General features: G+C 37.9%; 1 protein-coding gene across 1 annotated transcript; it reads left to right on the top strand.

The window, feature by feature from the left end:
- The first annotated feature begins 210 nt into the window (after window positions 1–210).
- mob1ba (MOB kinase activator 1Ba) lies at window positions 211–12,269 on the top strand. Its single transcript, XM_079814364.1, has 6 exons — window positions 211–922; window positions 4,928–5,094; window positions 5,984–6,077; window positions 7,895–8,028; window positions 10,405–10,568; window positions 10,695–12,269. Exons 1-6 carry the CDS (start codon window positions 909–911, stop codon window positions 10,770–10,772), a joined length of 651 nt encoding a protein of 216 aa, XP_079670490.1. The 5' UTR covers window positions 211–908; the 3' UTR covers window positions 10,773–12,269.
- Window positions 12,270–26,911: the final 14,642 nt, after the last annotated feature.

Genomic DNA, 26,911 nt, shown 5'->3' with positions numbered 1-26,911 from the left:
AAAGAAGCCATTAGAGAATGGCAACATTGGACAGGGAAACTAAAGGGAGACATTTGTATGCTATTCAAAATTCAAAAAGTTGGGGCTGTGAAGAATAGGGGAGGAAATAGAAAAGAAGAAATAGTTATGACCAGATTAAGGATAGGCCTATGTCACAGTCATTTGAATGGCACGCTACACATTATAAGGAAGCACCCAACTGGTTTTTGTGGCTATTGTCAGGTTGCAGAAACTATAGAGTGTGTTCTGATGAGTTGCAGACATGAAGAACAGAGGGGGAAAAATGATGGAAGAATTATGAAAAGCTGGAATAACAGGGATGAAAGAAATACTGGAAAGTGGGGAGAATTTACATTTACATTTATGCATTTGGCAGACGCTTTTATCCATAGCGACTTACAGTGCCCTTATTACAGGGACAATCCCCCTGGAGCAACACGGAGTAAAGTGCCTTGCTCAAGGACACACTGGTGGTGACCGCTGGGATTGAACCAGCAACCTTCTGCATATCAGTTCCATGGTTTAACCCACTGGACCACCATCTCACACATGAACGAACAAAGCAAGGTTTTTTTTTTTTTTTTTTTTAACAAGAACAGGACTGACGAGAAGAAGAATGGACATTACAGGAAAGTGAACCCGGAAGATGGCAGTAGTGCAACGCTAATGGATGCAAGTTGCCGTTAAACCCTAAAGAAGAAGAAGAAGAAGAACTGTCGTGATCTCGCGGGATTTTGGTGCCCTGGAGAGACTTTGAATGGGAAGGAGAACTTTTCCACGGGCAGGATCAGTGTTGTTGGACTGATAACAATATTAAGGCTCAAATACATTGCTTTTCCACCCTTCAACAGTCAAAATAACGGATTAGTGTCTGTTTCTCATCCACAGCGCATTTTCCTCAAGGAGAGATGAGCTTTTTATTGTAAGTATGAGTGGGTTCTTTAAATGGGAACACTGATGGCTAGTTAGCAAGCGTACAAATCCTGCTTTTGTCCAGAAGCTGCCTGTAGATTAGTAATCCTCACTCACAGCCGACCTGTCACTTATTACACAGTTATGACATTAAAAAGATGATAGAAGCGCAGTTTGATCGTATCTCAACAGTTTAGTGCGTGACCATCATAACACAAGACTGTATTCTGGCTAATGAAGAACACTTGGCCAGTACAAGAGGCCATCAGCATGAAATTGGATTTGATTACTCATCCCTTATGATTTTACTTGGGTTTATACTACAGTAATCTGACTGTGAACAGAGCATTATTTTCCAACATCATGTCATTTATATAAAAGGAATATCGTGTTTTGTGGATCGACAGTAGTAGTTTTTTTCCTCAAAATTGTTCCTCCAGCAAAAGGCAAAAAAGAGTTCCCAATAATTGCTACCTAATAAGTGTTTTGTAGCTTTCACGACGTGTACCCTAATGATTTGGCATCAGAGTGCAACCTCAAATCCAGTCATGATCAGTCTGGATTATCCCACTATAATCCTTGTATACTCTACACTACAGTAACCCAGTGTAGTAAGTCTCTATGCAGTTCATTTTGCTTTTAAATGTTGATTTGTGCTCATGTGCAACATGTGTTGATTTTCCCATTTGTATTTTTAAAGTATTCTTTTTTGGCTGTATTTATTTTATTAAAATATTTCACATTCTGCCCATTGTTGTCCTACAAACAATGTTCATGTAAATGGCTTAATATAACTTGCTAAATTGGCTATGAAAGCAAACATAGTGAAAGTAACCAAACATAGTGAAAGTAACCAATCTAGGCTATGCTACAATATATATTATTTGCAAAAAAAAGTTAAAAATCACATTACATTCTAACATTGTAACAACAACATTACAATCTAAAACCAAAAAATTCGCCTTTTTAGCAGATGTTAAATTCACTCAACTAAAAATGAAAACAAATAAAAACAAAAGCACAGACTGAATGTGAACAGTTTGGCACATGTGTGTGTGGCAGCACTCCTTCACTGAAGTCTGTGATGTTTAGTGGAGATTCGCTTGAGTTGTCCACTCCTGACAGCAAAATGGAAATATTTGCATGACCTTCTAACATTTACAGATGGAGAACTGAAATGTGGTGTTTTCCTCAGTGCATAACTTAAATCCCAAACGCATTAAAAAGCACAAGTATCTGTCAGAGCATCTGACCGGGCAAGCAGTTTTAAACTGTACGCTTGAACTGTATCTTATTTCAGAACCCTTAATATAAAGCATGTCTCATGTTTAGGACATATTGGATGGATTATGCATTTTCCCCTGCTATTTTTCCGATGTGCTGCTGCTGAAACAATATCGTAATCAAACTACTGTATGTCGATTTACAATGTATTGCCTAATCCTATTTCGCTGATGAAAATTCATGTACCCACTGCCCTCATAATCTTTAATCAAAATAACTTCCCCTTCATCTTGCAGAGACATCTGTTCTCTGATACATTTTTTAGGTGTGATTACACACCCAGGGACAACCGGTCTCTCCCATGACTTTAAATTGATCTGTGCAAAGAGTGTTTTTCACCAGTGTTTTGTTGCTATATAAAAAAAGCTTAATTATGCCCTCAAACAATTTGTGCTCTTGGTCTTGGCCACGTGTTTTTTGCTTTGTGAAGACTGGAATTTCCCATCTGACTTCTGCTTGATGGCTCTGATGCAGTCGCTTGACTCTGGGAAATGTCATTAGGGGTAAAAGATAATGTCATTTTGGAGTGCCACGACCTGAAAAGGCGTCGCAGGTCTGCTCTGATCCTCTTTATTGCTGTCTTGACAGACACATGCTGGTCATTCAAGTGAGTTTTTCAGAAGGTTTGTCTGTATTTGTTGATCACTTCCAGTTTCCTCTTGTTCTTTACTGTGAAAACCCTGTCCTGTTTGTGTCTAAACAGGTGGACACACTAAACAGAGCAGCTGTTGAATTGGTGAAGACAGGCTGGCTTTGTGGTGTTGATGGACCAGTAAAGGCACATATGCTTGTATGGTCAACTCAGAGGAGGAGTGGCCCAGCTTAGATGTCAGGCTTGGGAAGTTTTACCTGTATATGATTTCTTCAAGAGGTGTTGAACACCTCCATATAGCTCTCTACTAGGGGTGTAACCGTTCTTGGTAAAACAAATCAAACAGACAAATTCACACACATTCTGCTAGTTGAGACCTTTTCAATGATATATGACACAAATCTATCTGTTGTGTACAACACTTGTTAAAGGTGCACTGTGTAAATTTTAGCGGCATCTAACAGTGAGGTTGCAAAATGCAACTGTCCACCACTCACCCCTTCCTTTCGAAGCACATAGAGAAGCTACGGTGGCTGACACAGGATAAAAATGTTGTCGGAGAGAACAGAGAGTGGTGTGTTGTGAGACATTGTGTGTTTGTTCGCTTCATTTCACCACGGAATCAATTGTAAACAAGATAGAGGTTGAGATTGGATTTGCAGACATATTGAGATTAAAACACAGTGCCTTCTATATTGGATCCAACAGGAACGGTGCAACACACTTATGTGAGTAAAAAACATGTTTTTATATGTGTTAGTATTGCATTGTTATTACTTCATTCGGGATCATACTCGGACTTGTAACGTTATGGGCCAGGGCTCGGACTTGACTTTTTTTTTAAAAGCCCAATGTCACCGGGGCTATGTGTTTTTCAGCCTCCCGACGGGCTATCTTAAATAGTGAAATAACATTCCTTTCTTGCGCGTGCGTGTGTGTGTGTATGTGGGTACGGTTTGCGGTTATATTCACTGATCGGACCGGCCAAGTAATACAAAAATAACATTCCAATCAATCGCGGGTGGATGAGAGATGAATCTTTGTGTTTGTTTGATAAAGATATTTCGCGAGTCCTGTGAGCGTTTCCCCAGACGCTTTCAAAACAATCCTCCCATGTACTGAGAGGAGCTAAAGCTCATTAAATATGCTAATCTTATCCAATCCTAGCCGTGGGCGTTTACTTCCAAGTCTTCAGTGCGGCACGGCCATCAAAATCGACCGTTTCTTCAGAGAGCCTCAAAACCAAGGCAGAAAATAGCCAATTACTTATTCATTATGATGTTTCTGTATGTAAAAACCACGCGAACATCATAAGTTGACCTCAGACAACAGTATAACAAAATAAAAAAGCCAGTTCTTGACACCTTTAAACGACGCCTATTTTGTGTTGGTTTAGCAAGTGGATGTAAGGAACATGATAACTTAGTAGCGTCACCCGCATCGGATTTAAGAGGTTAATGATTAATTGATAGTTAATTTAAACAACGATCGATTGTGGGAATTTATGTTAATTGAAACCCCTAATTGTAACATAGAAATGCTGATACTGTGGTTGAAAAGACTGTTTGTGGAGCTGTTTCATATCTATACATGACGACTGCTTTCTCTGGGTCAGCGGCAACGCCAAAGCAGATTTTAATGTTCACTGTGATCGTACTTGTCAAAGGTTTAATAGACATAGCCGAATTTCTGTCATTTAGGATAGGAATAAGTCTGTGTGGGTGTTTGTTTCGAGATGGTGATCTTTTAACAAATAACCATGCTGCTCCACAATAGTATTCATGGCAGTATACCAGCATTAATTTTTCCCAGCAGCCCGGAAACGTTGAAGAATATTACCCCTCATTTTTGTTTGTAATTTTCTTATCTCATTACTTTACTGTTTAATCATATACAAACAGTTTTCGAAACTAAAAATAAAGAGTATTTCATGTTCAATATGATATAATTTTGACTGAGCAGAGTTGTCACTGACCGGCTCGCTTTTTTAAATAATCCAGCTATCCAGTTGCTAAACACTTCCACAATAAACTCCACGAAGGTGCAGTTTATGAGGTTTAATAATTTTTTGGTTAAGTGTGCAGCAAATCATTAAAGCGTGTGAACATCCTGCATTCTTACTCTTCTGTTATTCCACAGTGGAAGCCGCTCGTCAAAGACGTTCAAACCGAAGAAGAACATTCCCGAGGGCTCACACCAGTACGAGCTACTAAAGCATGCAGAGGCCACACTGGGCAGCGGGAACCTGCGAATGGCCGTTATGCTGCCCGATGGAGAGGACCTCAATGAATGGGTGGCAGTCAACAGTAAGCATGTGACTTTAATCTTGGGGGGGGGAATTCAGTTTGTATCCTCAGTGTGTGTTAAACTGCAGTGATTGAATTTTTTTAAATGTTTGTCCCCTGTAGTTCTTGATTGTAAGTAGGTCTGTAGAATTATACATTTAATTTCAAATTTGATAAGGAGGGGGATGTTTATAGGCCTTAATTATTGATTCTAATGAATAATGTAAATAACCTAATGATGTAGACATATCATCATGCATCATTCCTTTCTAATCGCATCTCAGACTAAATTCATAAACACGTTCAGTGTTGTGGCTTCAAAGAAATAGCTTTCCCCTTAATATTAAAAATGTTTTTTTTTGTTTACAAATATCCCATGTGTACATTATGCTAACATCTCGGATTTCAAAACCCTTTAAAATAGGTCAAAATCAGTACTCTATATTAATGCTATGACGCTCACATGTTTAAATGGATCTTCCCAGTTAACATCCATTTTATAAGGCCTGTTTGTAGGTCAGTTTTACAACATTTCAGAGGCAGTTGCTTGGATTCATTGATAGCGCCTGGCCTTTTTCTATTTTTAACAATAGAGACAGTGGAGCTTTCGTGGGTTGTTAGCCTCAGGGACCGAGGGCTGTGTACAGACTCTGGCAGCACTGACGTTGCTAAGGTTTAGGGTTTCATCTAATTACTGCAGCTCATGAAATATTGGGTGTACCCAACTGCTATTATATAATTACAGCAGGGTTTCCAAAATCTCTGGAGGTTTGTGATGGAACTGCATAGGGTACATATTTATGTTGTTATTGTTTAGGTCAAAATAAGATTCATTTCAGACCGTGGCTTTTTACATGTTTAAAGATGCTGGCATGAGTTTGTACTATAATGCTGTTTCTTGTGCTCGTAGCTGTGGACTTCTTTAACCAGATCAACATGTTGTATGGGACCATCACAGACTTCTGTACTGAGGAAAGCTGCCCACTGATGTCTGCTGGACCTAAGTAAGTATTAACAGGGATTTATCATGTGAAATATTTTGAGCATTACACTACCGTTCAAAAGTTTGGGATCTGTACTTTTTTTTCCGGTATTATTATTTTTAATTGTAAGGTAGTTACATGTTACTATATGTACTTACTATAGTAATAACAAATAAATCAATAACAAGTAAACAATAACATGAAAATGTATGCATAATTTCAAGTAACTAACCCTAAACTTTAAAGTAGTTGTTTATTTCAGAAGGAAAATTCTGATAATTTTCTCACCCCCACATCATTAAGGATGTTCATGTCTTTCTTTCTTCAGTCGAAAAGAAATTAAGGTTTTTGAGGAAAACATTCCAGGATTTTTCTCCATATAGTTGACTTCACTGGGTTACAACGGTTTTGAAGGTCCAAATTGCAGTTTCAATGCGGCTTTAAAGGGCTCTACACGATCCCAGGTGAGGAATAAGGGTCTTATCTAGTGACACGATCAGTCATTTTCTAAAAAATATAAAAATGTATATACTTTTTAACGACAAATGCTGTTCTTGCTCTGATCTGCAATGCGCCACACATTACGTCTTCATGTTGGACAGGTCACACGTGACGTAGGTACGGCGAAGTACCTCAGGGAGGGTGAAAAACTCCAACTTCAAAATAGTCCGACATCGTTGCTTTACCTTTTTTTTGTGAAGGACTTAGTCTTTGCACGTCCTCTTTGTAAACCCTTGATTGGTACTTTTGCATACATCACGTGGTGTGACCTTTCCAACGGGATGACGTAATGTGTGGCGCATCACAGATCAGATCAAGAAGAGCATTTGTGGTTAAAAAGTATATACATTTTAATATTTTTTAGGAAAATGACCTATAATTTCTCTAGATAAGACCCTTATTCCTCGTCTGGGATCGTGTAGTGCCCTCTGAAGCTGACCTTCAAATCGTTGTACCCCATTGAAGTCCACTATATGGAGAAAAATCCTGGAACGTTCTCATCAAAAACTGTAATTTCTTTTCGAGTGAAGAAAGAAAGACATAACATCTTGGATGACATTGGGCTGAGTAAAATATCAGGAAATTTGAATTCTGAAGTGAACTACTCGTTTAAGCCTAAAGGCTGATTTATACTTCTGCGTAGGACCTACGCCGTATCCTCTATGGCGCAAGTTACACGTTGGTTTTTTCATTTATACTTCTGCGTTGTTGTCTGCGTCAATGTGCAATTCAACATGCAGACCGCTAGTTGGCAGTGTCCACGGGCGTGTTGATGGTAACCCACAGTATCAAGGCAAAAGCCGAAGAAGAAGCAGCTTGTTTATATTGTCGGAGTATCAGCAGCCGATTAACATCTTTGGTTTTAATGAGAAAATAAATAAACTATACACAGCGGATCTATGTATTTATTCACTAACATAAACAATCTGTCCACTACAAAATATTGTGTTATATAGCAGATATAAGGATGAAACTATCATCCCATTTCTGGACACACACACACTCCTATCGCAGATTTATTTATTTATTGACCTGAGGGAAGGGTTCTGGCAGACCAATCACAGCGCTTGCGGTCCGCGTAGAATTGACACGTTGTTACATTTTTGGAGAGGTGCGTGTCAGGGTACGTCATAGGGTACGCGCGCATCACACAGCCTACGTAGCTACGGCGTACACTCGACGCAGAAGTATAAATTGGCCTTTACTGTAACTCTATAGTAAGTACATGTAGTTCATTAATATTACTCAGTACTTGAGTAATTACAATGTAACTACGTCACCTTAAAATAAAGAGTAACCATATATTCTTTTCATTAGTTTTTTGTGTTTATCTGCAGGTATGAATATCACTGGGCTGATGGAACCAACATAAAAAAACCAATAAAATGTTCAGCTCCAAAGTACATTGATTACCTGATGACTTGGGTCCAGGATCAGCTTGATGATGAGACCCTTTTCCCTTCAAAAATAGGTGTGCTACTCCTTTAATTTATTGTGCATGATATAGAAATGTACCATGCTTTTTTTCTTTGTATAGCTCATCATGAGCATTATGAGGGAATTGTCCACATGGTGGCGCTTTTAAAGCATCAACAAAACATGCTTCAAACTATTCAGTCTTCTCAAGGAACTTAGTTACCGCATCTACAGCATCTATTCTGCTGGTCATTTTTCCACCAATTCATTTTGCTTGGATTCTAAAGCAGATTTTAAATTGCCCCTGAAACGGTTCGATAAAGTGAAATGACCATTACCATATCGTGAAGAAGCAGCAAAATGTCAATACTGTAGTACCAACTTGTCTATAAAACATAACATTAAAAATTGGGCAGTCCAAAACAATATGAGACGGTGCTTTATATCAGGACAAACTTTTAGGGACTTTTTTGATGGATCCAGAAAAACTAATTTTAATTCGAGCCCAAGTCCTCATCCTTTGGAAGCGCATGCAAAATGGATTTGCTTTCAGAAAATGGCATCATCTTGACAAGTGACAACACAAACCAAACTTTTCCAAGCCTCCGCTACAACCACAGGGCGAGTCAAAGTAAATGTTTTTTACATGCATCCAATGAAGACCACAAACTGGCATTATGCAAATTTGGAAGTAATTTGCAGTGTAGAGGCCCTTTCACACCGGATGCGTAACGAAAAAGCGAATATTTCGCGTCACGCCATTCACATCAGCCACGACACGCATTTGCGACTTCTGTGACGTTTCAGTAGCCTGACGTTGTCATACTCAATTCTAGTGAGAATATGAGTCCGATACTGCTCCGTTGGGCTGTGATTATGGGGCGCGTCTCAACCGAACCAGGAAAGACCTCAATTGGATAGCGACCTACAATCAATCAGAGCAACGCATAACGTTAGTTGTCAAATGTCAACAGAACTCAACTGCACACAGTGTTGCCAAGTCCGCGGTTTTGCTGCGGGCTGTTTTTCCATTTCCGCGGGTTGAAGCGACCCCGATTATGTGATATTTAGACCCAGGAACCCAGGCAACCCAGACAAAAAAACACATATTTTACCCCCAAACGCCTTTTTTTCCGGAGAACCCCCCCCCCGGCAACCCTGTGCACGCGCGATGGAAGAAGTAAGTGTAAACGATGTTTGCCTGTGTTTTAAAAAAGAATTTAAGGATACACAGAGTACTTACTTATCAACACGATCATCATTTCTGAGAGAAATAGTAAAGGTGAATGCATATACGAACAAGTTCTCCGTTTAGGATTAGAACAAATTCAACCTAGGCGCTCTTTGGTGACGTGGATGCTTACGTTACTGTTTATCATCTGTCCATCATCGTCTAAAGCCCGCCCTGACAATTTGATTGGTCCGAACAGCTTCTGTTCGGGCATAGTTGCTCCCCAACGGATCGAGTCCAGACCAAACTGCCGACTACAAAATGTTGTGGGCGGGGCTAAGTTCGGCTGGCATCCAGGCTAAAGTTTCAGAGCTCCAACATTCCAAAACATTTGCGGCGACAGCTGAGAAAACATGGACACTTCAGCATCCAGTGAAGACGAGCTTTTCATTTTCTTTAAAAGTCCGAAAAGAAGGTTTTGGGTGCACCCAGTCTTAAAAGAACAGAGAGTCTGAAGGGGAGTATGCTAGTCTTGTACAGGAGTTAAAACTTTATCATGCCGGTTCCACACTTACTTTCGGACAGTAGCACCGCATCTGATGAGACAAACCACACACTTCAGGAACCAATCGATCCGGTGCTGCTATGTGTCCAGCTGAGTCACAATATAAATATTTAAGTGCCACAGTCGTACTGACGGAAACGCATTCACTTTCCATAGTCGCGGACACAAGGTTTAGAAAAAAATCTACGAGTTTTAACTCAAAAGGTTGTCTGTAGCCTACAGTGGGCAAACACAGCTGCATCTGTACAGCTGTAACTACAACTACAGCTGTAATCTTGTTAGAAATGCGAGGTTAATGTTGATTGAATATCTAGTGACATCAACTGGACATTCGTCACTTTTGTTTCCTTGTATGTGATTGGTTGAAGACTTTTCTGTTAAATCAACATTGAAGCGCAAAAAATAAACGTCGTTTTTTCGTTCGGTGTGGAAGCAGTCATTACACAAACAGCTGATCAAAAAATAAAACCATCGCGCAAATTATTTGCACGTCAGAATCGCTGGAATTACTGACTAATCTTTTCAGGAAGTTCAGAACCTATTTATTTTGGGAGACAATAATTCCATTGTGCACTTGAATCTTTGAAACTTTTTTACATTCACAAACAATGATATTACACACTACATGTAAGGTAGGATCTGAAAAAAGTATAATAGGATCATTTTAAAGTTGCTCTTCTGTGTGACTTTTATAGGGGTCCCTTTCCCAAAGAACTTCATGTCGGTGGCCAAGACCATTTTGAAGAGACTCTTCCGTGTTTACGCTCACATCTACCACCAGCACTTTGACTCTGTTATCCAGCTGCAGGAGGAGGCGCACCTCAACACCTCTTTCAAGCACTTTATCTTCTTCGTTCAGGTGTGTACATGCGTCATTGAGGTGTGTGAGTTTGTGTTTGCCTGGGTGGTTATGCTTATGATAAGGAGATGAATTGTATGTTTCTCAAATGAAAACATTTCTCTCTGTACTTCTTTCCCCCCCCAGGAGTTTAATTTGATTGATCGGAAAGAACTAGCACCCCTTCAGGAGCTGATCGAGAAGCTCACATCCAAGGACAGATAAATCTGCTCTTCCTATCAGCATCTTCTCTAGTTTCTGTGTACAGGCAGCCTGGCTTTGTTCTCTCTGTGTTTGACAGGTGTGTGGGAATGTTTCCTTTGAGAGTTAGGAAAAGGCTGACTCCAAAAAAATACCCTTGATAAGCCACAGCTCAACTATAGGTCAAGGTTATAGTGGAATTAAACTGCAGTCTTTTTGACTTCGTCTCAAACACTATCTAAGTGCCTGATACGTCCACTTTCAAAATTGCTTGCGTTTGTATGAAAAGCACTATCACTACTATAAAACTTTTTTTAAAGAGTACATTGATAATAATTAGTGGTTTAGCTTTTTATTTAGAAGTTCATAGATTTAAAAATACTGAATGAAGCTTTCATTGATTTTTTTTTTATTTTCTTTTCACGGAGATGAAGATAAATATTTAAGTCTTGGCTTCTCTTAAGTACTCATTTTAACTGCTCCCTGTGTCTCATGATGTATTTGGGATTTCCGTTATCAGTTTCCGTAGTAGTTGACTTGAGATTTTATCCAGCCCTCAATGAATCTTTCCTTCTTGCAACACATTTCACCCATTACTGAAGAACACTGGGCCCACAGTTTGCCTGCCAATGCTTTTATACCACTACATTACTTTTGAATAAGTACTTATTGTTGAGACAGTTTTTACAGATTCACTCCCAGAGGTCAGGGGTGTTTGTCTGTTGGAAGATGGGATGAATGAGCTGACTATGCAAGATCAGTATGTACTATTTAATCTAATTTTCTCATACCCTATACAATACACAGTTTACATTCTGTTCACAGATGTGGACACCTTTAAAACATATATCTTTTTAATGTAAAAGATCTTAATTTAGCTCCTCCCAATCTGCATCCAGAAAAAGAATCTTTCAATTAAAACGCAAGATAAATTATGAGGTGGTTTGCAAAAGTCGCATAAAGTCTATGACAGATGCTATGACACAAACTTTATGCTAGTTTAATAACAGCTTCTTCAACACGTAACAATTATATTGCTGACAAAATAGTTGGTGGTCCTTATTATAATTTAAGTAGTGCATACGTTTGGTCTTTATGAAGTTTCACCCCATGAATGTTTATTTTTCTGAATGTTACAGAAAATGTGTTGCTCTGAATAACTCACAGCTAAAATGTTTCTCAGAGATTTTCACATCACTTCATTTCAGAACGGTATGAGATTGATTATAGACAAATGTGATAAACATTTTTGATGGCAAGTTGTAAATACTGTAAACAGAAAAGGTATGCAATTGGAATAACATGAGATGCGTCACTTGCTGAACTTTTGTGGTACAATGCTGAATACTGTTTATAGGATAATAAACCTGTTTGAACAAAATTTGGGTTTGGGTTTTTTATTTTGTTTATAGTACGGGCATCAGTATGTAATTGCCTTTACAACAATATATGCATATGCATAATACTAGTATTTTTGTACCTGCTTCATAAATAAGGTTCCTCCAATACAAAATCCTTCACATGAAGTGTACTCATTATTTTAATACTACTTTAATTTATTTTAATACTGGCCTTTCCCATAACCCCTCCTTTAATCAAATGCATTTTAAAAAGGACTGAGCACATTGTCCTGGTAGTCACATTTGGGTGTGATATAATATTCCGTCTGGTCAGTAAACTTAGTCATATGTGATCATAATTTGGTTCATCCCTCAGGTCTGTGGTGTTGGTATTAATTTTCTTGTCCTGAATGATGTTTGTTGAAATGAGACAAAAACACAATCATCAATCACAAACCTATGAGCCGGTATTAACCAATTACAATTAGAAAGTTACTTCGGGTGTGTTTCTGAGGATTAAAAGTCATTTGTCAGTTGTTTTTTCCAAATATTGCAACAATTTCTATTGAGTTCTTTCATCATTTCAGCACTTTTTGAGAGTACTGTGAGCTCCCTGCACTCAAAAATAAAGGTTCTTTATTTGTGTCTATAGTTCCATGAAAACCCTTTAAGATCCGTTGAACCTTTCCATTGCACAAAATGTTCTTTTATAGTGAAACGTTTTGTTATATAATTAAAATGTTCCTCACACACTAAAGGTGATGCTACACAGAGAAACCTTTTTGATCAATGTTGCAGAGTGATGTTGCTTGAGCACTTTTCCATGACATTCCAAACTTCCAAACATTGCTCAAGAAGTTGCCCCGTGTAACCTTAAGAAAGAACTGTTCACTGAAAGGTTCTTTGGGGAACCCAAAATGGTTTTTCTATGGCATCGCTGTGAAAACCTCCTTTTGGAACCCTTATTTTTAAGATTGTGTCAGTACTTCATTTCTAAAACAAGGGGATACCAGCACTTAAATTCAGGGAGGTCAATGTTCTTGTGAACTGTAACCTTCTACTTTAAAGATGACAGTAGCTATTGGCATTTGATAGGAGTATTTGGAAATTCATCTTATTCAGCCTTCCGTTTTAAAATGGATAAATGGGCGTCTACTTCTAACAGCAGTCATAAAAATGAACATGACCTTTTGAACTATCAGTGAGAGCAAATACACACCATAGCTATGGTCTCAGAAAACCATAACACCAGACCATTTTTGAGAACTCTTGATCAAAATAACACTAAAGTAAACCCTTGTATTCTAGATTTCAGATGCAAACCTACAACTGCAGATGTAAAAGCTCACAGAAGAGGGAGACAAAACATCTTTGATTGAAACCTGAGTCATTGAACCACATCCTCTGACTGGCCTCACGCTGACGCTAAATTCATAACGAGGTTCAGAAAAAAGGCAGAAGTAGCTACGAGAACAGAAAGACCATCTAAAATCTTTCCCAGAGTTGCTTTTGTTTATAAAGGTCAACGATTTCAATGAACCTGACTGTTAAAGTTTAGAGATTCAATAATAAGAATAATCTGATTCTTTCACTTTCTTAAATTGTTGTTCGAAAAGAATGGGTTAGAATTAATACCAGCTGATATGAGCTCTGTTAAATCAAGAATTAATGCGATCATAAGTTGTCTTGACATGTGAGTTGTATTAAGTGAAACCAGTCTTAGACCAGAGAGCTTGTCTTGTTGATTTGTCTTGTGACTTCAAGAAAATTAAGACTTGGTTTCTTTTTAGTCCAGGCCCTCGCTTGGTAATTGTATTGTGCAAATGTCCCCATTGCTAAATATGGTGATTTCTCAAATGTCATATGTCTGCAGTATTACTGGAAGTGTACGTTTTTGTCATCCATATTGCAGCTTCGCATTGATTCAAATGTATAGCCTATGTGCTTGACACATGAGCTTTTGACTAATTATTCACCTCCGAGCGACAGCTCATCTTGACAGTATATTTATATTCAGTCTGTTTTCATTCCCTGAAGGTTTGGTTACATGCCATTTCGAATGGCACCTATTTAAATTGTTAGCCTTCTTCTTCCTCTTCCTCCTCCTCCTCCTCCTCCTCCTCCTCCGCCGCTCTTGAGTCTATGGCAGCCCACAGAACCATATGGTAAAAAGTTGTGAAATTTGGCACACTGATAGAGGACTGGCCCAACATTATCCACACCAATTTTGGAGTCTCTAAAACAACCCCTCTAGCGCCACCACCTGCCAAAGTTTCACTCATGTTTATGCTAATAACTTTTTTGCCTTTGATTCCTTGGCTCAAGCCGATTCGATTGCACCCTATGACATCATTTCCCGTCAAGTAAATTTTCCCGCAATTTTGAATTAACCGAAAAAAGCTATTTTTACCAAATTCCTCCAAGGCCGTTGCTCCGATTTTCACGAAAATTTAAGACGATCATCTTCAGACCCTGCCGACACAAAGTTATGTAATTCAAGTTGATCCGTACAACCATTGGCAAACAATGCGCAAACAAATTATACGTAGCGGTTGCAAAAATACACTTAAGGCTATATCGCCATAACGCTTTATCGTACTCAAACCAAACTTGGTACATGTCATCAATAGCATGACCCGAGGCAACATGCTGCATTTTGGCGCAGCACCACCTACTGTTAGATTCAGGATGTCATGTTGAGTCGACTGATATTAAATTTTACTATATCGGCCATTTTAGCTGTCGGCCATTTTGAATTATGTGCTAAAATGCTGTATTTTATGAACACAAATGGATTGTTACGAAACTCTGTATCGGTCATCACCACGATGCCCTGAAGGAGCCTGATAATTTTTTTTTTTTCAAATGCTTATAACTTTCGGTGTGGTTGACTTATTTTTATAAGTCATCTCCTTAGACTCCTGAATAGTTTCTGAGTCCAACGATACCAGACTTTCCAGGTTTCAGCATATGGTTTGTGCAGCGTTGTAATTTAGCGCTTAAAAAACGTTAGCTGATATCTTCGAAACCATTAGTCCGATCGAGTCCGACAAAACATGAAATTCCCATTGACTACAATGCAGTATTATGATATAAAATGCTATGCAATGCTATACTTTACGAACGTATTGGTGTATCATTACGAAACTCTGTATTTGTCATCAGCACCATGCCCTAAAGGCACTCAAAAGTTTTTGAGACAGTTCCACCTTGTGGTCAATTGTTATAATGAAATTTTTAAAAATGCTGATAGCTTTTGATAAATTTACCCTGTTTTCATTAGACTGGTCTTAATAGATTCGAACATAGATACCAATACTGCCATATTTGGCAAAAGTTCCTGTCCGCCAATTTGATTTTCTTTAAAAACTCTTCATAACCGTTTGTCCAATTAATGCCGAATAAAAGATATGGATTTCATGTCGATAGACAAAAAAGTTTTTTGTATAACGCAGCAACAAATTTAAGGCAAGATGCCGAAAGACCTCTTGAGGCTATATCTCTTCAATGCCTTAACATATTTACACCAAACTTTGTATGTGTCATTGTCACCCAGTGTTGGGGAAAGTTATGCATTACAATATTGCGTTACTCCCTTAAAAAGTAACTCATTGGGTTACTTAGTTACTTTTTAAGAAAAGTAATGCATTACGTTACTTTTGCATTACTTTTTCTTAGTTTAAAAAAAGCGTAAAACTTACTTCACCAATAAAAACAAAAAATCTAAAGTCGTTTTTTTATTATGGTTTAACTAAATCATTGAATGTCAGCAGCAAGACATTGGAAAATAAAGTCAGCTTAAATGCATAAAAATATATTTGTTTTATATAAAATTTCATTATATGAGTTTTGCATAGTATTCTGATTTTGCATTTGACTGATTTAATTCATTTTGAGGAATACTGAATCTTTTTTTGTTCAAGTGAGATAAGTAAATTTATGCCCACATTTAGTCTAAGTTTACACACAACGTCTCTGCACTTACTCACAATTTCTCTCAACATGGGGACAGGAGAGCTGCCAGTCAAATACATTTGAAAAAAGTAAATTCAATTGTAAATTTGAAAGTAATGCGTTACTTTACTAGTTACTTAAAAAAGTAATCTGATTACGTAATTCAAGTTACTTGTAATGCATTACCCCCAACACTGTGGTCACCTCACTCTGACGGCACTACATCAATTTTGTAACTTCACCAACTATTGGTCAAAAGTGATAAACCTTTAAATCCTAATATTAAGGACTGTTTATATGATTTAGCAGACATTTTGCCCAAAATCATCTTAAAATGTCATTTGCTCCTTATGGCAGTTGGTCTGACACTCCCAGCCGTGTTGGAATGTCTTCTCATCTTCTTTGCGCTTGGCCCCTTAATTGCTGCTCGCAGCTATACTTTTAATTGATATTGCAGAGCCCTATAATAACACTACTAATCTTTTTTTTTTGTAGGCCTAATCCTTTTTATGCCCAACTAATGTGTAGCTTGGTAAGGATGCCATCATTTATTCTGCAGAACTCTCTATGTTCACAGCAGTTCACTATTATGACAGCCAAACATATTTTGGTTGTTATATTTATCTTAATTGAATATCACATGACTCATGTATGTCTCTAACCAATTATCAAGAACAAGCGAGTACAACAACAAACCTAAATTTATTCAAATCTGGGTATGATACTAGTGTGGTCATTACTTTTCAAAATTTGTGTTTAAAAGAAGGCTGCATTTATTTGATAAAAAATACAATAAAAACAATATTATAATAATATGAATGTGTAGAAACATAAAATAGACATTATACATTTATTTATTTTATAATGTATTTATTGATCTTTTGATCAATTTAATGAATCTTCGCTGAATAAAACTTTTAATTTAAAAAACAAAACACTTTTGAGTGGTATAGTGTATATTATTTTCTAGTCTATGTGGACATTTGTTTTAGTTCGCACACACAAGACATAACACTTAGATTAGATGAACCTTTGGATCAGTCATGAAAATAAATACACAAAACAAGACACGGATCCTCCTGTTTGCCTGCAGCACAATGAATAGGCTGTCATAAGTAAAGAAGTTCACAAGTCCCTATATGTGGCCTCACTCTGAGTGTTGTACTGGTTGGCATTTTCTTGTTCTCTGCAAGTAATGAGAAATGATACAACTCTTGCCACATCCTTAAATGTGACAGCTAGATCTTCCACCCACTGTAAGTACTTGAGCCGGGTTTGCAGACTTTCACACAGACGGAACTCTAATACCACTGGTGTTTTCTCAGGAATCGAGCTTCACTGAAACAAACCATTGCCACTTCAGGTGCAAATCATAATAAACCTTCTTATCAACAGATCTCTGCTGAACAAAGATGACATTTTGTTCTCTCTGTGATAACGAAAGCATGATAGTGGTTATTATTAAAGTTATAGGCATTCTAAATGTTAACTATCCATATTAAAATAAACTTTCATCAACCAAAAGTGCAACACTACAATCTGGCAAGTAATCATATGAACAACAGTTAGAGCACATACTATGAGATATGCACCGGTAAGACAACAGATTGAAAATGCATTTGAATAACTACATTCAAATTAACAGACGATGACTAACCTGGTTGTCTATAACATAAATCTTTTAAATGCTTCTGTAAACTAAAATGGAAGCATTAATCAGTTAAGCAATAATACAGTTCATGTGTGGCAATCATTCTGAATGTATGTAGTCATTGAGGTTAGTGATGTCTTTTGAGATTTGACTTGCTGAATAAGTACATTTAGTTTCTGAGAACTAAGGGTCAAACCCTTCGGCTTAACATTCATGGAAATACACTGTCACAGTGAGTGACATCAAGGATGTAAAAGCAGAGTGTTGTCACTCTGAAACGATTACACATACTGGGGCTTAAACATCCTGTCTCACACAGTGTCATGATATACACTCAAAAAAAATGGTGCTATATACAACTAAAGTGGTTATTTGGTTCATGAACCACTTTAAGTGCTGTATAGCACCAGATCTTGGTTCTTCAGTGGTTCTTCAGCAGTTCTTTAGGGTGGTTAAGGTGCTATATAGCACCACTGCCATACTAAGAACCTTTTAAGCTCCTTTAAAGGTTCTTTACAAGCCAAAGAACCACTGTTGAGCACCATTTTTGATGAAGAAATAAAATGCTATATGGCACCTCTTTTGGGTTCTAAATAGCACCATTTGACAAAGGTGCTGTAGAGCACCTTTAAAAATATGGTGCTATATAAGCACCAAAAGCAGTTCCCCTATGATTACGAGCCAAGAGCCACTTTTAATGCCATATAGCACCATTCTTTTTAGAGTGTATAATGTCTTGACATGAACGATCTCAGCTGAGATTGAATTAATAAGGACATTAAACACACTGTTTCCCATTAGATTACTGTATATTAAAATGCATGCAATTTATTAGAAATTTGTTAAATTTGAACTTTTTTTTCCCCAACTTTTCTGTCGAAAGGACATACACCAGACAAATACCTCATTTCATTCCTTCTCTGTTATTGTTTGACTCCTGAATCTCCATGGTAATTCAACCAAGATGTTTTATTTTTATTTTTTCAATAGGAAAGTCAATAGGTGAAGACTTTTATGTCTCCTTTGTGTTTGAAATCCCCCACAAATCATTTTGGTTCCACAAAACAGCAATGAACAGACTTCTCCGAGCCTGCCAGAGGATAAAAGTATAAACGAGATCAAAAAACTTATAGCAAGGATTGATCTTCGTGTGTATATGGGGCTTTCTTTTTTGTTATTGACTTTTTATTTATTTTTATCATCCCTGTAGCGTATTTTACGCAGAGGCTCACTTTTAAGAGAACTGGCCTTTCACAAATTCTTAAAAAAGTGGCTGGCAAAGCAATATAAAATCAATTTCAGCCCTTAATGCTGCAACATTGCCCTCGTGTCTATATGGACATGCTTTCATGACATTTCTTCATTGCAGTAATGAGCAGGAAAAGCACTGAACAGATGCAGTGTTCTGTGAATGTCAGTGACCTGAGGCAGTGTGCAAGCGCTCCGTCCAATTTTAACGCCCAGCATGAGTCTCAGTGCTGTATATCTTAAGAGAGTCAGGGACAAGTTAACCCAAAAATGTTTCTTCGTATTTTATATTTACAACATATGCATTATTTTTTTTTGCAATTTTTAACCACCAACTTTAATAGAACACCATGTCACCACAGTATATTTTAAGAAGAAGGACATCATAAAATAGTTTCATAATTGTGCCAACTTTCCCCACTTGACAAGATAATTATGTTTGGCATAAGAAGGTATCAAATGTACAAAGCTTTACAAGTACAGGCTCATGGATCCCTCTGAGGAGAACGGGAGCATAAAATAATAGCTTTTGCCATGCTGAAACGTGAACCTGAAACACCCATTCAATAAAAACAACAACATAGAAATGAGTAAGAACGCACAAGAAAACATTCCTGGCTTTACCTCAGTAGCCTATGTTTAATAACCATACTGTCTGATGGTCTTTAGCTTATCAATGAACACCTGATGGTTTGGATTTCTCAAGGCCTTTAACAAATAAATGTTGTATATTAATTTCAGAGAAATCTGAGACTTTTTTTTTTTTTTTTTAAAGAACACTACTTCCTAAGCCAAAGAGATTCTCCTGAGCCATAGAGCAACAAACTTTGTGATGACTAGAACTCAAAATGAAGAACCTCCTGCCCAATCACACTCTCCAAATCACAGCTGCACATCTTTATGTTAATTAGCTTGAGTTAGCGTCTGAAAACATGCCCACTTGTGGGTGTGCTGTGCTGTGCTGTGAACTGACTGAACTGATTATTGCATTATGCAGCTTTACCTTAAGGCACAAACAAAGAGTTCTGAAAGGGGAAAATAAATGAGTGTGATATCCTCCTCATTCCAAATGTCCACTTGAAAAAAAAAAAAAAAGCTTACATGTACACTGCCTGCCCCAAATGGCAATCGAGCTGCGCTGTGCTGAGCTGTGAGCACAGGTCCCACTGGGCCCTCATGCCACCCTCATGAAGTCTGTTTCTGACAGTTTGGTTAAGGTAATGTTTTAGGGCAGTGCTCTTTTTGTTTCTCCTCGCACAAAGGAGCAGATACCGGTCCTGCTGCACTGTAAAAAAAAAAATCAGGTCTCCAATTGAAAAATTTCTAGTCACATCTAAATTTTTGCAATTTAATTTAATTTGTTGCCCTTGATTCCTGTCCAGCTCTCCTCATGTAATGGCCTGTCTCCCGGTATCTCCTTCATGCTCTTAAAGTGATGTTTTATTAACAAATTTCCAGAGGAGCACGTTCAGATAATTAAACCTAATTAAACACGAGTGGAGCACATTAAGTTAATCAATTTAATCAACGATAAGAGGTGTATATATACTGCAGATTACCTTCTTTTCGTTGACAGTTTTTTAGCATCCCTCCACCACCTCATCTCCTCACTTTGATTTAATAAACTCAATGTCAACACAATCCATAATACACGGTTCCTCATATCTTACCCTGGAGGTCCAATGCGCTGCAGAGTTTAGCTCCAACCCTAATCAAACTCACCTACCTGTAGTTTTCTAATGAACCTGAAGACATTGATTAGCATGTTCAGGTGTGTTTGATTAGGGTTGGAGCTAAACTCTGCTGCGCATTGGACCTCCAGGGTAAGATTTGAGGAACCTTGCCATAATACAATGCAGTCTTGTTCTAGACCAGGGTTATTCAAATCTTGCCCTGGAGGGCCAATGCGCTGCAGAGTTTAGCTCCAACTCTGATCAAACTCACCTACCTGTGATTTTCTAATGAACCTGAAGACATTGATTAGCATGGACAGGTGTGTTTGATTAGGGTTGGAGCTAAACTTAGCAGTGCATTGGCCCTCCAGGGCAAGATTTGAATAACCCTGTTCTAGAGTCTAGACTATCTCTATCAATGGGGGAGGGGGTACTCTGGGTTCAGGGCAAAATTCGGAGCCTGGCGCCCTCCCCAGACAGCACGCCAAATACGCATAATCTTTACTCTATTTAAGTTGATGTAAGCGTGAACTCGTGAAACTGTGCTGGGAGACACACCAGATCTCCTTGCGATGGCATGTATGAATGTGCCATCCCGGAGGAGCATGTTATACTGTGATGATTAAGTGTCCCCTTAATTTTTTGGGGCAGTGTATTTTTGTCTTATTGTAGTTATGTTGTCAGAACCAGTTCTGGGTGTTTCCACACAACTCATTGAATGTGTGTGGAAACATATATTTTAGTCAGCTCATAAATTCAAATCAGATTTGGCAGCATGTAAGAATGACATCAGATTTTCTTTTGTTAAAGTGATCCTATATTGTTATCAGAAATATCTCTGTACATTTGTCAATATGTAATGTGATGAAATGTGAGAAAGCTCAATTTATTTGTCTATAGCAAAATAATTTGAAATATGCTCCAGGAAATATTTAAATAAATTTTTATTAGTAGTTCTCATTCTTCACTCACACTATAATGTAAACTAATTGTGTATTAAAAATAATAAAATTGCACTAAACCTAACCTTAAACCATGTAGTTACCTTATATTAACCAGTACTTTCTTAGTACACGTAAGTATGCATACTGTAAAATAAAGTGCAACCATATAATGTATTAAATATATGTTGTTAATTACCTTGCCTTAATTACCTTATTGTTTTATCTGATAAACCTGTTAGTTCAACATTTTACATGCAGTATAGAAACAGGAAATGTGAAGTTACTTTAGTAACTAGGTAAAAATCAGATTTTGTGTGCTGAATTCTATAGTTTCTTCTGATTATTGCATTATGCAGCTTTACCTTAAGGTAAAACAGCACCATTGTATTGTGAAATTTCATTATCAGTTACCATTTTTAAGACTAAACTTGTTTGCAAAGTTTCCCTCTGGACTGAAGAAGTTAAAGAAAGGAAAAATGATCAGTATTATACTAATGAAAGATTAGCTTAAAGGTCCCATGGCATGGAATTGTCATTTTATGATGTAAAAATCATACTAACAATATAAGTACACCTCAGAATACATTATAAAATAAAATAAAAAATCCATGCCATGGGACCTTTAATGTCAAACACTTTTTTAAATTTCCTTTCCCGCACCTTGACCCTTCAGGGCAAGCTGTTTGAAGAATTGCTGTACATGGAAATGTCCTTTCTCGGAGTGTAAGAACCCTGTTGTTATGAATGAGTTTCGGTTCATGCCATGTTCAGACATGCTTAAACCAGGTCATCATGTCTGTATAGTTCCTCTCTCCACACATTTGATCACATGATATTGCCTCAGGTGTTTTTTTCTCTAAAGAGGGAGAGAGATTTCTTGGAAATCTGAACATCCTTTCGGTTTGAGAACAGTAATGAGTACATTTAGGTCCCAAACCCCCCTCCTCCCCTCCTCCCCTCCATCTCCCCATGCACATTGATTCAATCTTGTTAGAAATCAGTATGCTGGCCTGTTGGTTCAGGTATGGTATCTTGAAAACATTTATTTTTCCAGGAACACTTCATTCCATTCCATGTCTGTCAGGACAGAACTTTGGAAGACTCTTTAGAGCTTGGATGAGTTTCAGGTGGTAATATAGTTTATGTAATCTCTGTTCTACAGTGAGCTCAGCTGTTATTTATATTTAAAATATATATAAAAAAATATAATTTTACTTAATGTTGGATCTAGATTAAGGAGGAAATCTTATGGATGGATGGTGCAGATCCATCCATCGACAGATGACATACTCATCACTAAATCTCCAGACATGCTGGGATTCTGATAATGACCAAACTTTTTCCACTGGCACGCCAAAAAAAAAAAAAAGAAAGAAAAAGAAGACGAAAACTATAGGGCAAAAAAGTAGGGTATAGTGGGCTCGGACAATCAAATTTGAGGATCAGAACTAACTGTTGTATAATACATTATTTAAATGTGGACATCTTGTACCTATAGAGACAATTCCAGAGTTTGGGTTTGATAACAAAGAATGACCAGGAGGAGAGTAAGTGCAGAGGTGTGTATGCAACAGCAGGCATAATGAAGCAGGACAACTGGTGGTTGAGAGTAGTATTTACTGGATGAGATGGGAAACCATTGTGAATTATCTGAGATGAGCTGACTCTGCAGCATGATTTAAAAAACTATAGCTCCTCATATTATAATCTAGCATTGTTTGTTTTTGGATTAGACAATAAAATAATTGTAATGAACGAGGTGGGAGGTAATGAGAGTACCAGTGTTTGGGAAGCTACTTTAAAATTGTAGGCTAGCCTGCCAAGATACATGCTACTCAAAATGTAATGTAAAGGTTAAGTATAGGTATGGCTTTAGTTGACTAAAGGAAGGTGAAGCTACTTAAGGGGCCAATAACTATACAATTATAGACTATAATATACTGTGTGATGTAATCAGAGCCATAAAGAATAGCAGTTTTTTAAATAAATTAATTTATATTTTTGTTAGAAACAACTTAACAGTAAAAAGCTACAACTGTTGAGCAGCAGCATTTCACAAAGTATTCCATTAAACTAAGACGTAAAATCAGTGTTGCCACTCAGAGAAAAGCAAAAACAGAAGTTATTTTATAAAATGCAACAAACCGGGAGGGCACGCGTTATCCTCCAATCAGCAATGAGCAGAATAGGTTTGGAGAAAAAGACAAGAGCCCTAAGGGGAGCTGTAATATAGCCAATAAAATGTATTTGAACCATATGCATCTTGTTTTTATAGCCTGAAATGATTAATACATTATACAATTGATTTAATAATTCAGGTCCTAATATATATATTGAAAATGCTTTATTTTCATTATTTAAAGTTTAACACTATTAAATTAAGTTATTGGTTAATATTATGTTATTAATTACTTCCTTATCACATAAGGTTACTTGCAATTGTGTTTCAATTTACAAGGATTTACAGAACAAAGCAGACAATGCAATTATAAACGGTCTAAATAGGTGGTAGTGTGTTGATAGAACAGAATATAGAGTATTGTGTGCTGTTTGTGTGAGTATCCCAGCAGGCGTGGGATACTCAATGTCCAAAATTTACAATAATTTAAAGCATGTATCATCTGCTTGTAAAAGATGGTCTTGCTTCAGTGCCATTCCTTCCACAATAACAAAGGATTGATTTTATCCCCAAAACTGCAGGACATGGGGGAATTGCCTCCGTTGCTCTTCCTCCTCCAAATACTGAATGATTTGTTCAAACCTTAAAACAAAAATTGAAAATGGTAAATATGCACACATGACACAGAATCAAATAATACCCAAAAATGTATTGTATATATATAAATGGTGTACTTACACACTTTGTACGGCAATGAAGGAAGGATTGCTGGCAAGGTTTAATGCAACATCTCCAAGAGTCTCTTAAACAGAAAGAACAAGTGATACATCTCTAAACAAGAATTAAATAAATGCTGGGAAGAATCTGCAAAACACTTTTGTAAGCCATGGTAGCAGTCTTTCATTTGACTTCTTGCTGCTGTTGTAATAATGGATTAATGTCTGCAATATATCAATTTAATTGGCCGGGTGTTACAAGAGTGGTTTTACATCATTACAGAGATTTGTGGGGATTTTTAAAATCTTTCTGGATGTTACATTGTTATGCTTGTGGGTGGTAATGTAAGTGATTTAGTGAATGACATTTAAGTTGCAGTATAAAACAATATCACACTCGTAATTGTGCTGTTCGACTCTTATCAGCGTGCTGTGATTACCTGTGGCCTTGTACCTGGTACAGAGTTTGATATAGAGTCTAATGCCAAATTCACACTACAAAGATGGCACAGAAACACTTCTGAAAGGGCTGTTTATGTGTCTTTAATGCTGCTCAGAGCTAGCTTGCATTTCAAGAGAAAATGATACTTAGATTCTGAGACAGGTCAGAGCTGGAATCATTTAGTCTGACTTTTATGCTGCATTGCGTCGTTACACTCGGAGTAGGCACAAAGCAAGGCACCTGACTCAACAAGACACCTTTACAGTACTTTTTGTGTGATGTTGCTAAAGGAATAGTTCAGCAACAAAAAAAGAAAAAAACATTATGCCATAATTCACTCACCTTCAAGCCACCCATGGCTTTGGAAACCCCAGCCAGTAGAGTAGCCTATTGCATAATCACTGCAGGAAAATGTTGATCAACGTTTCAGCCACGGAGAATGATAAAAAGGGATGTCATCTGGCTTCTAAGATAAAAAGAAAATGATTTAAAAGTATTCTGGACATAGGGACCAAATGTTAAATTAGCAGAAAAAAGACCCAGCTTTATGTAGCTGACGGTGTGAGCTAATTAGCATAGCATCAGTCTTGTCAATGTTAAACAAAGACAATTTTGAGAGATCCATTTTTTTTTTTTAATCTCAGAAATACATTGAGAAAGAAAGGCCACAGCCACATTCTCATCAGGTTTTGAATGTATGTTTGTAAAAAAAATTATTACACACACAGGGACGCGCAACAGCACATATTTTTAAATATTACAAATAACAGGATTCCTCTTTTGGAGAAGTGTTCAGTCTTTCCGCTCACAAATTCCGCCATGTAAATAGCGAATCCACTGTTGTGGTTGGTAACCAGTTCGTTATTGTTATCGTAAATTCATCTGTTGTCGTAATACTGTTGGGAAGTCATGCTTGTGCGCATGTCTCTTGGGGGTACCGTATTCTGTGCCGCCTAAGTTTCATTGAGTAAACAAACTAGCGTTCAACCAAAGCGCTGTGTGTGTGTGTCTTTTCCTGAACATAACATTTGGCGACGAGGATGGCTTTATCTTTACCTCCCCCTGAGCCATTTCTGCCCCACGCTGGTGATCCTGTCGTGCCGTGGGAGCGCTGGTATGTGTCATTTCAGACGTACCTTATTGCCGCGGGCTTGGATGATGTCTCGAATGAGAGGAAACGCGCGCTTCTCCTTCATTGTCTCGGAGCAGAGGGATTACGGATCTTCCAAACACTCGGCGTCGCAGATACATACTCTGACGCTGTTGCGCGATTGGAGGGACAGTTTCAAAAGACTCATAGCGTGCTGTTAAAACGCTTACATTTCAGACAAAGATCCCAACGATCGGGTGAGTCAGCCAGCCAGTTTGTCGCTGATTTAAGAAGCCTTGCTGAGCCATGCAAATTCGGTGCTCTCCGTGACGAATTAATTAGAGACCAACTTATTGAAAAAACAAACAGTGCACGAGTCAGAGAGAGATTGTTAATGGAAGATGATAAACTTACACTGGATAAGGCTTTCACTCTGGCACTCCAAATTGAGGATGCCACTCAGTGTGCAGCTAAAATAGTGGAGAATAATGCAGCTAAAACTGATGTCACAACTATACCTGCAAATGCAGTCACTGATGAGGAGCTCCACTCTCCAGGTGCAATCATCCAGCAAACACAGCCTCAATCAAGCCAACAAAGACGAAAGTGTGGCAACTGTGGCTCCATTCGTCATGCCAACAGGTCCCCAGACTGCCCAGCTATCGGTCAAAAGTGTAGGCATTGCGGTAAACTCAACCATTTTGCAAGGTGGTGCAGATCAAAGTCCAGCTCAGGCTATCTTACCTCTCAGCCCTCACCAGCAGTAATTCACACAGTTGGTCCTCACGCAGTCACTTTCTCTACATGTGGCGTACAGCTGAAAGACTGTTGCATTCCACTTCTTCTTGATACAGGGGCTAAAGTGTCATTGCTTAATATGGCCACCTACAATACATTTTTCTCTGACGTGGAGTTACAACCATCATCTCTGAAACTCTGTGGTTATGGCCAAGCCAGCATTGTAGTGACTGGAGTGGTTAAGCTGC

This window comes from Gobio gobio (assembly GCF_949357685.1).
Source record: "Gobio gobio genome assembly, chromosome: 4".
Lineage (NCBI taxonomy): Eukaryota > Metazoa > Chordata > Actinopteri > Cypriniformes > Gobionidae > Gobio > Gobio gobio.
Note: the sequence above shows the minus strand (reverse complement) of the source record. Positions and strands in the feature narration are given on the sequence as shown.

Bases quoted from the DNA above. Each gene is read 5' to 3' on its own strand.
- mob1ba (XM_079814364.1), top strand. The intron at 5,095-5,983 runs GTAAGCATGTGA...TTGTGCTCGTAG, and splicing joins TGAATGGGTGGCAGTCAACA to CTGTGGACTTCTTTAACCAG. The intron at 6,078-7,894 runs GTAAGTATTAAC...GTTTATCTGCAG, and splicing joins CTGATGTCTGCTGGACCTAA to GTATGAATATCACTGGGCTG.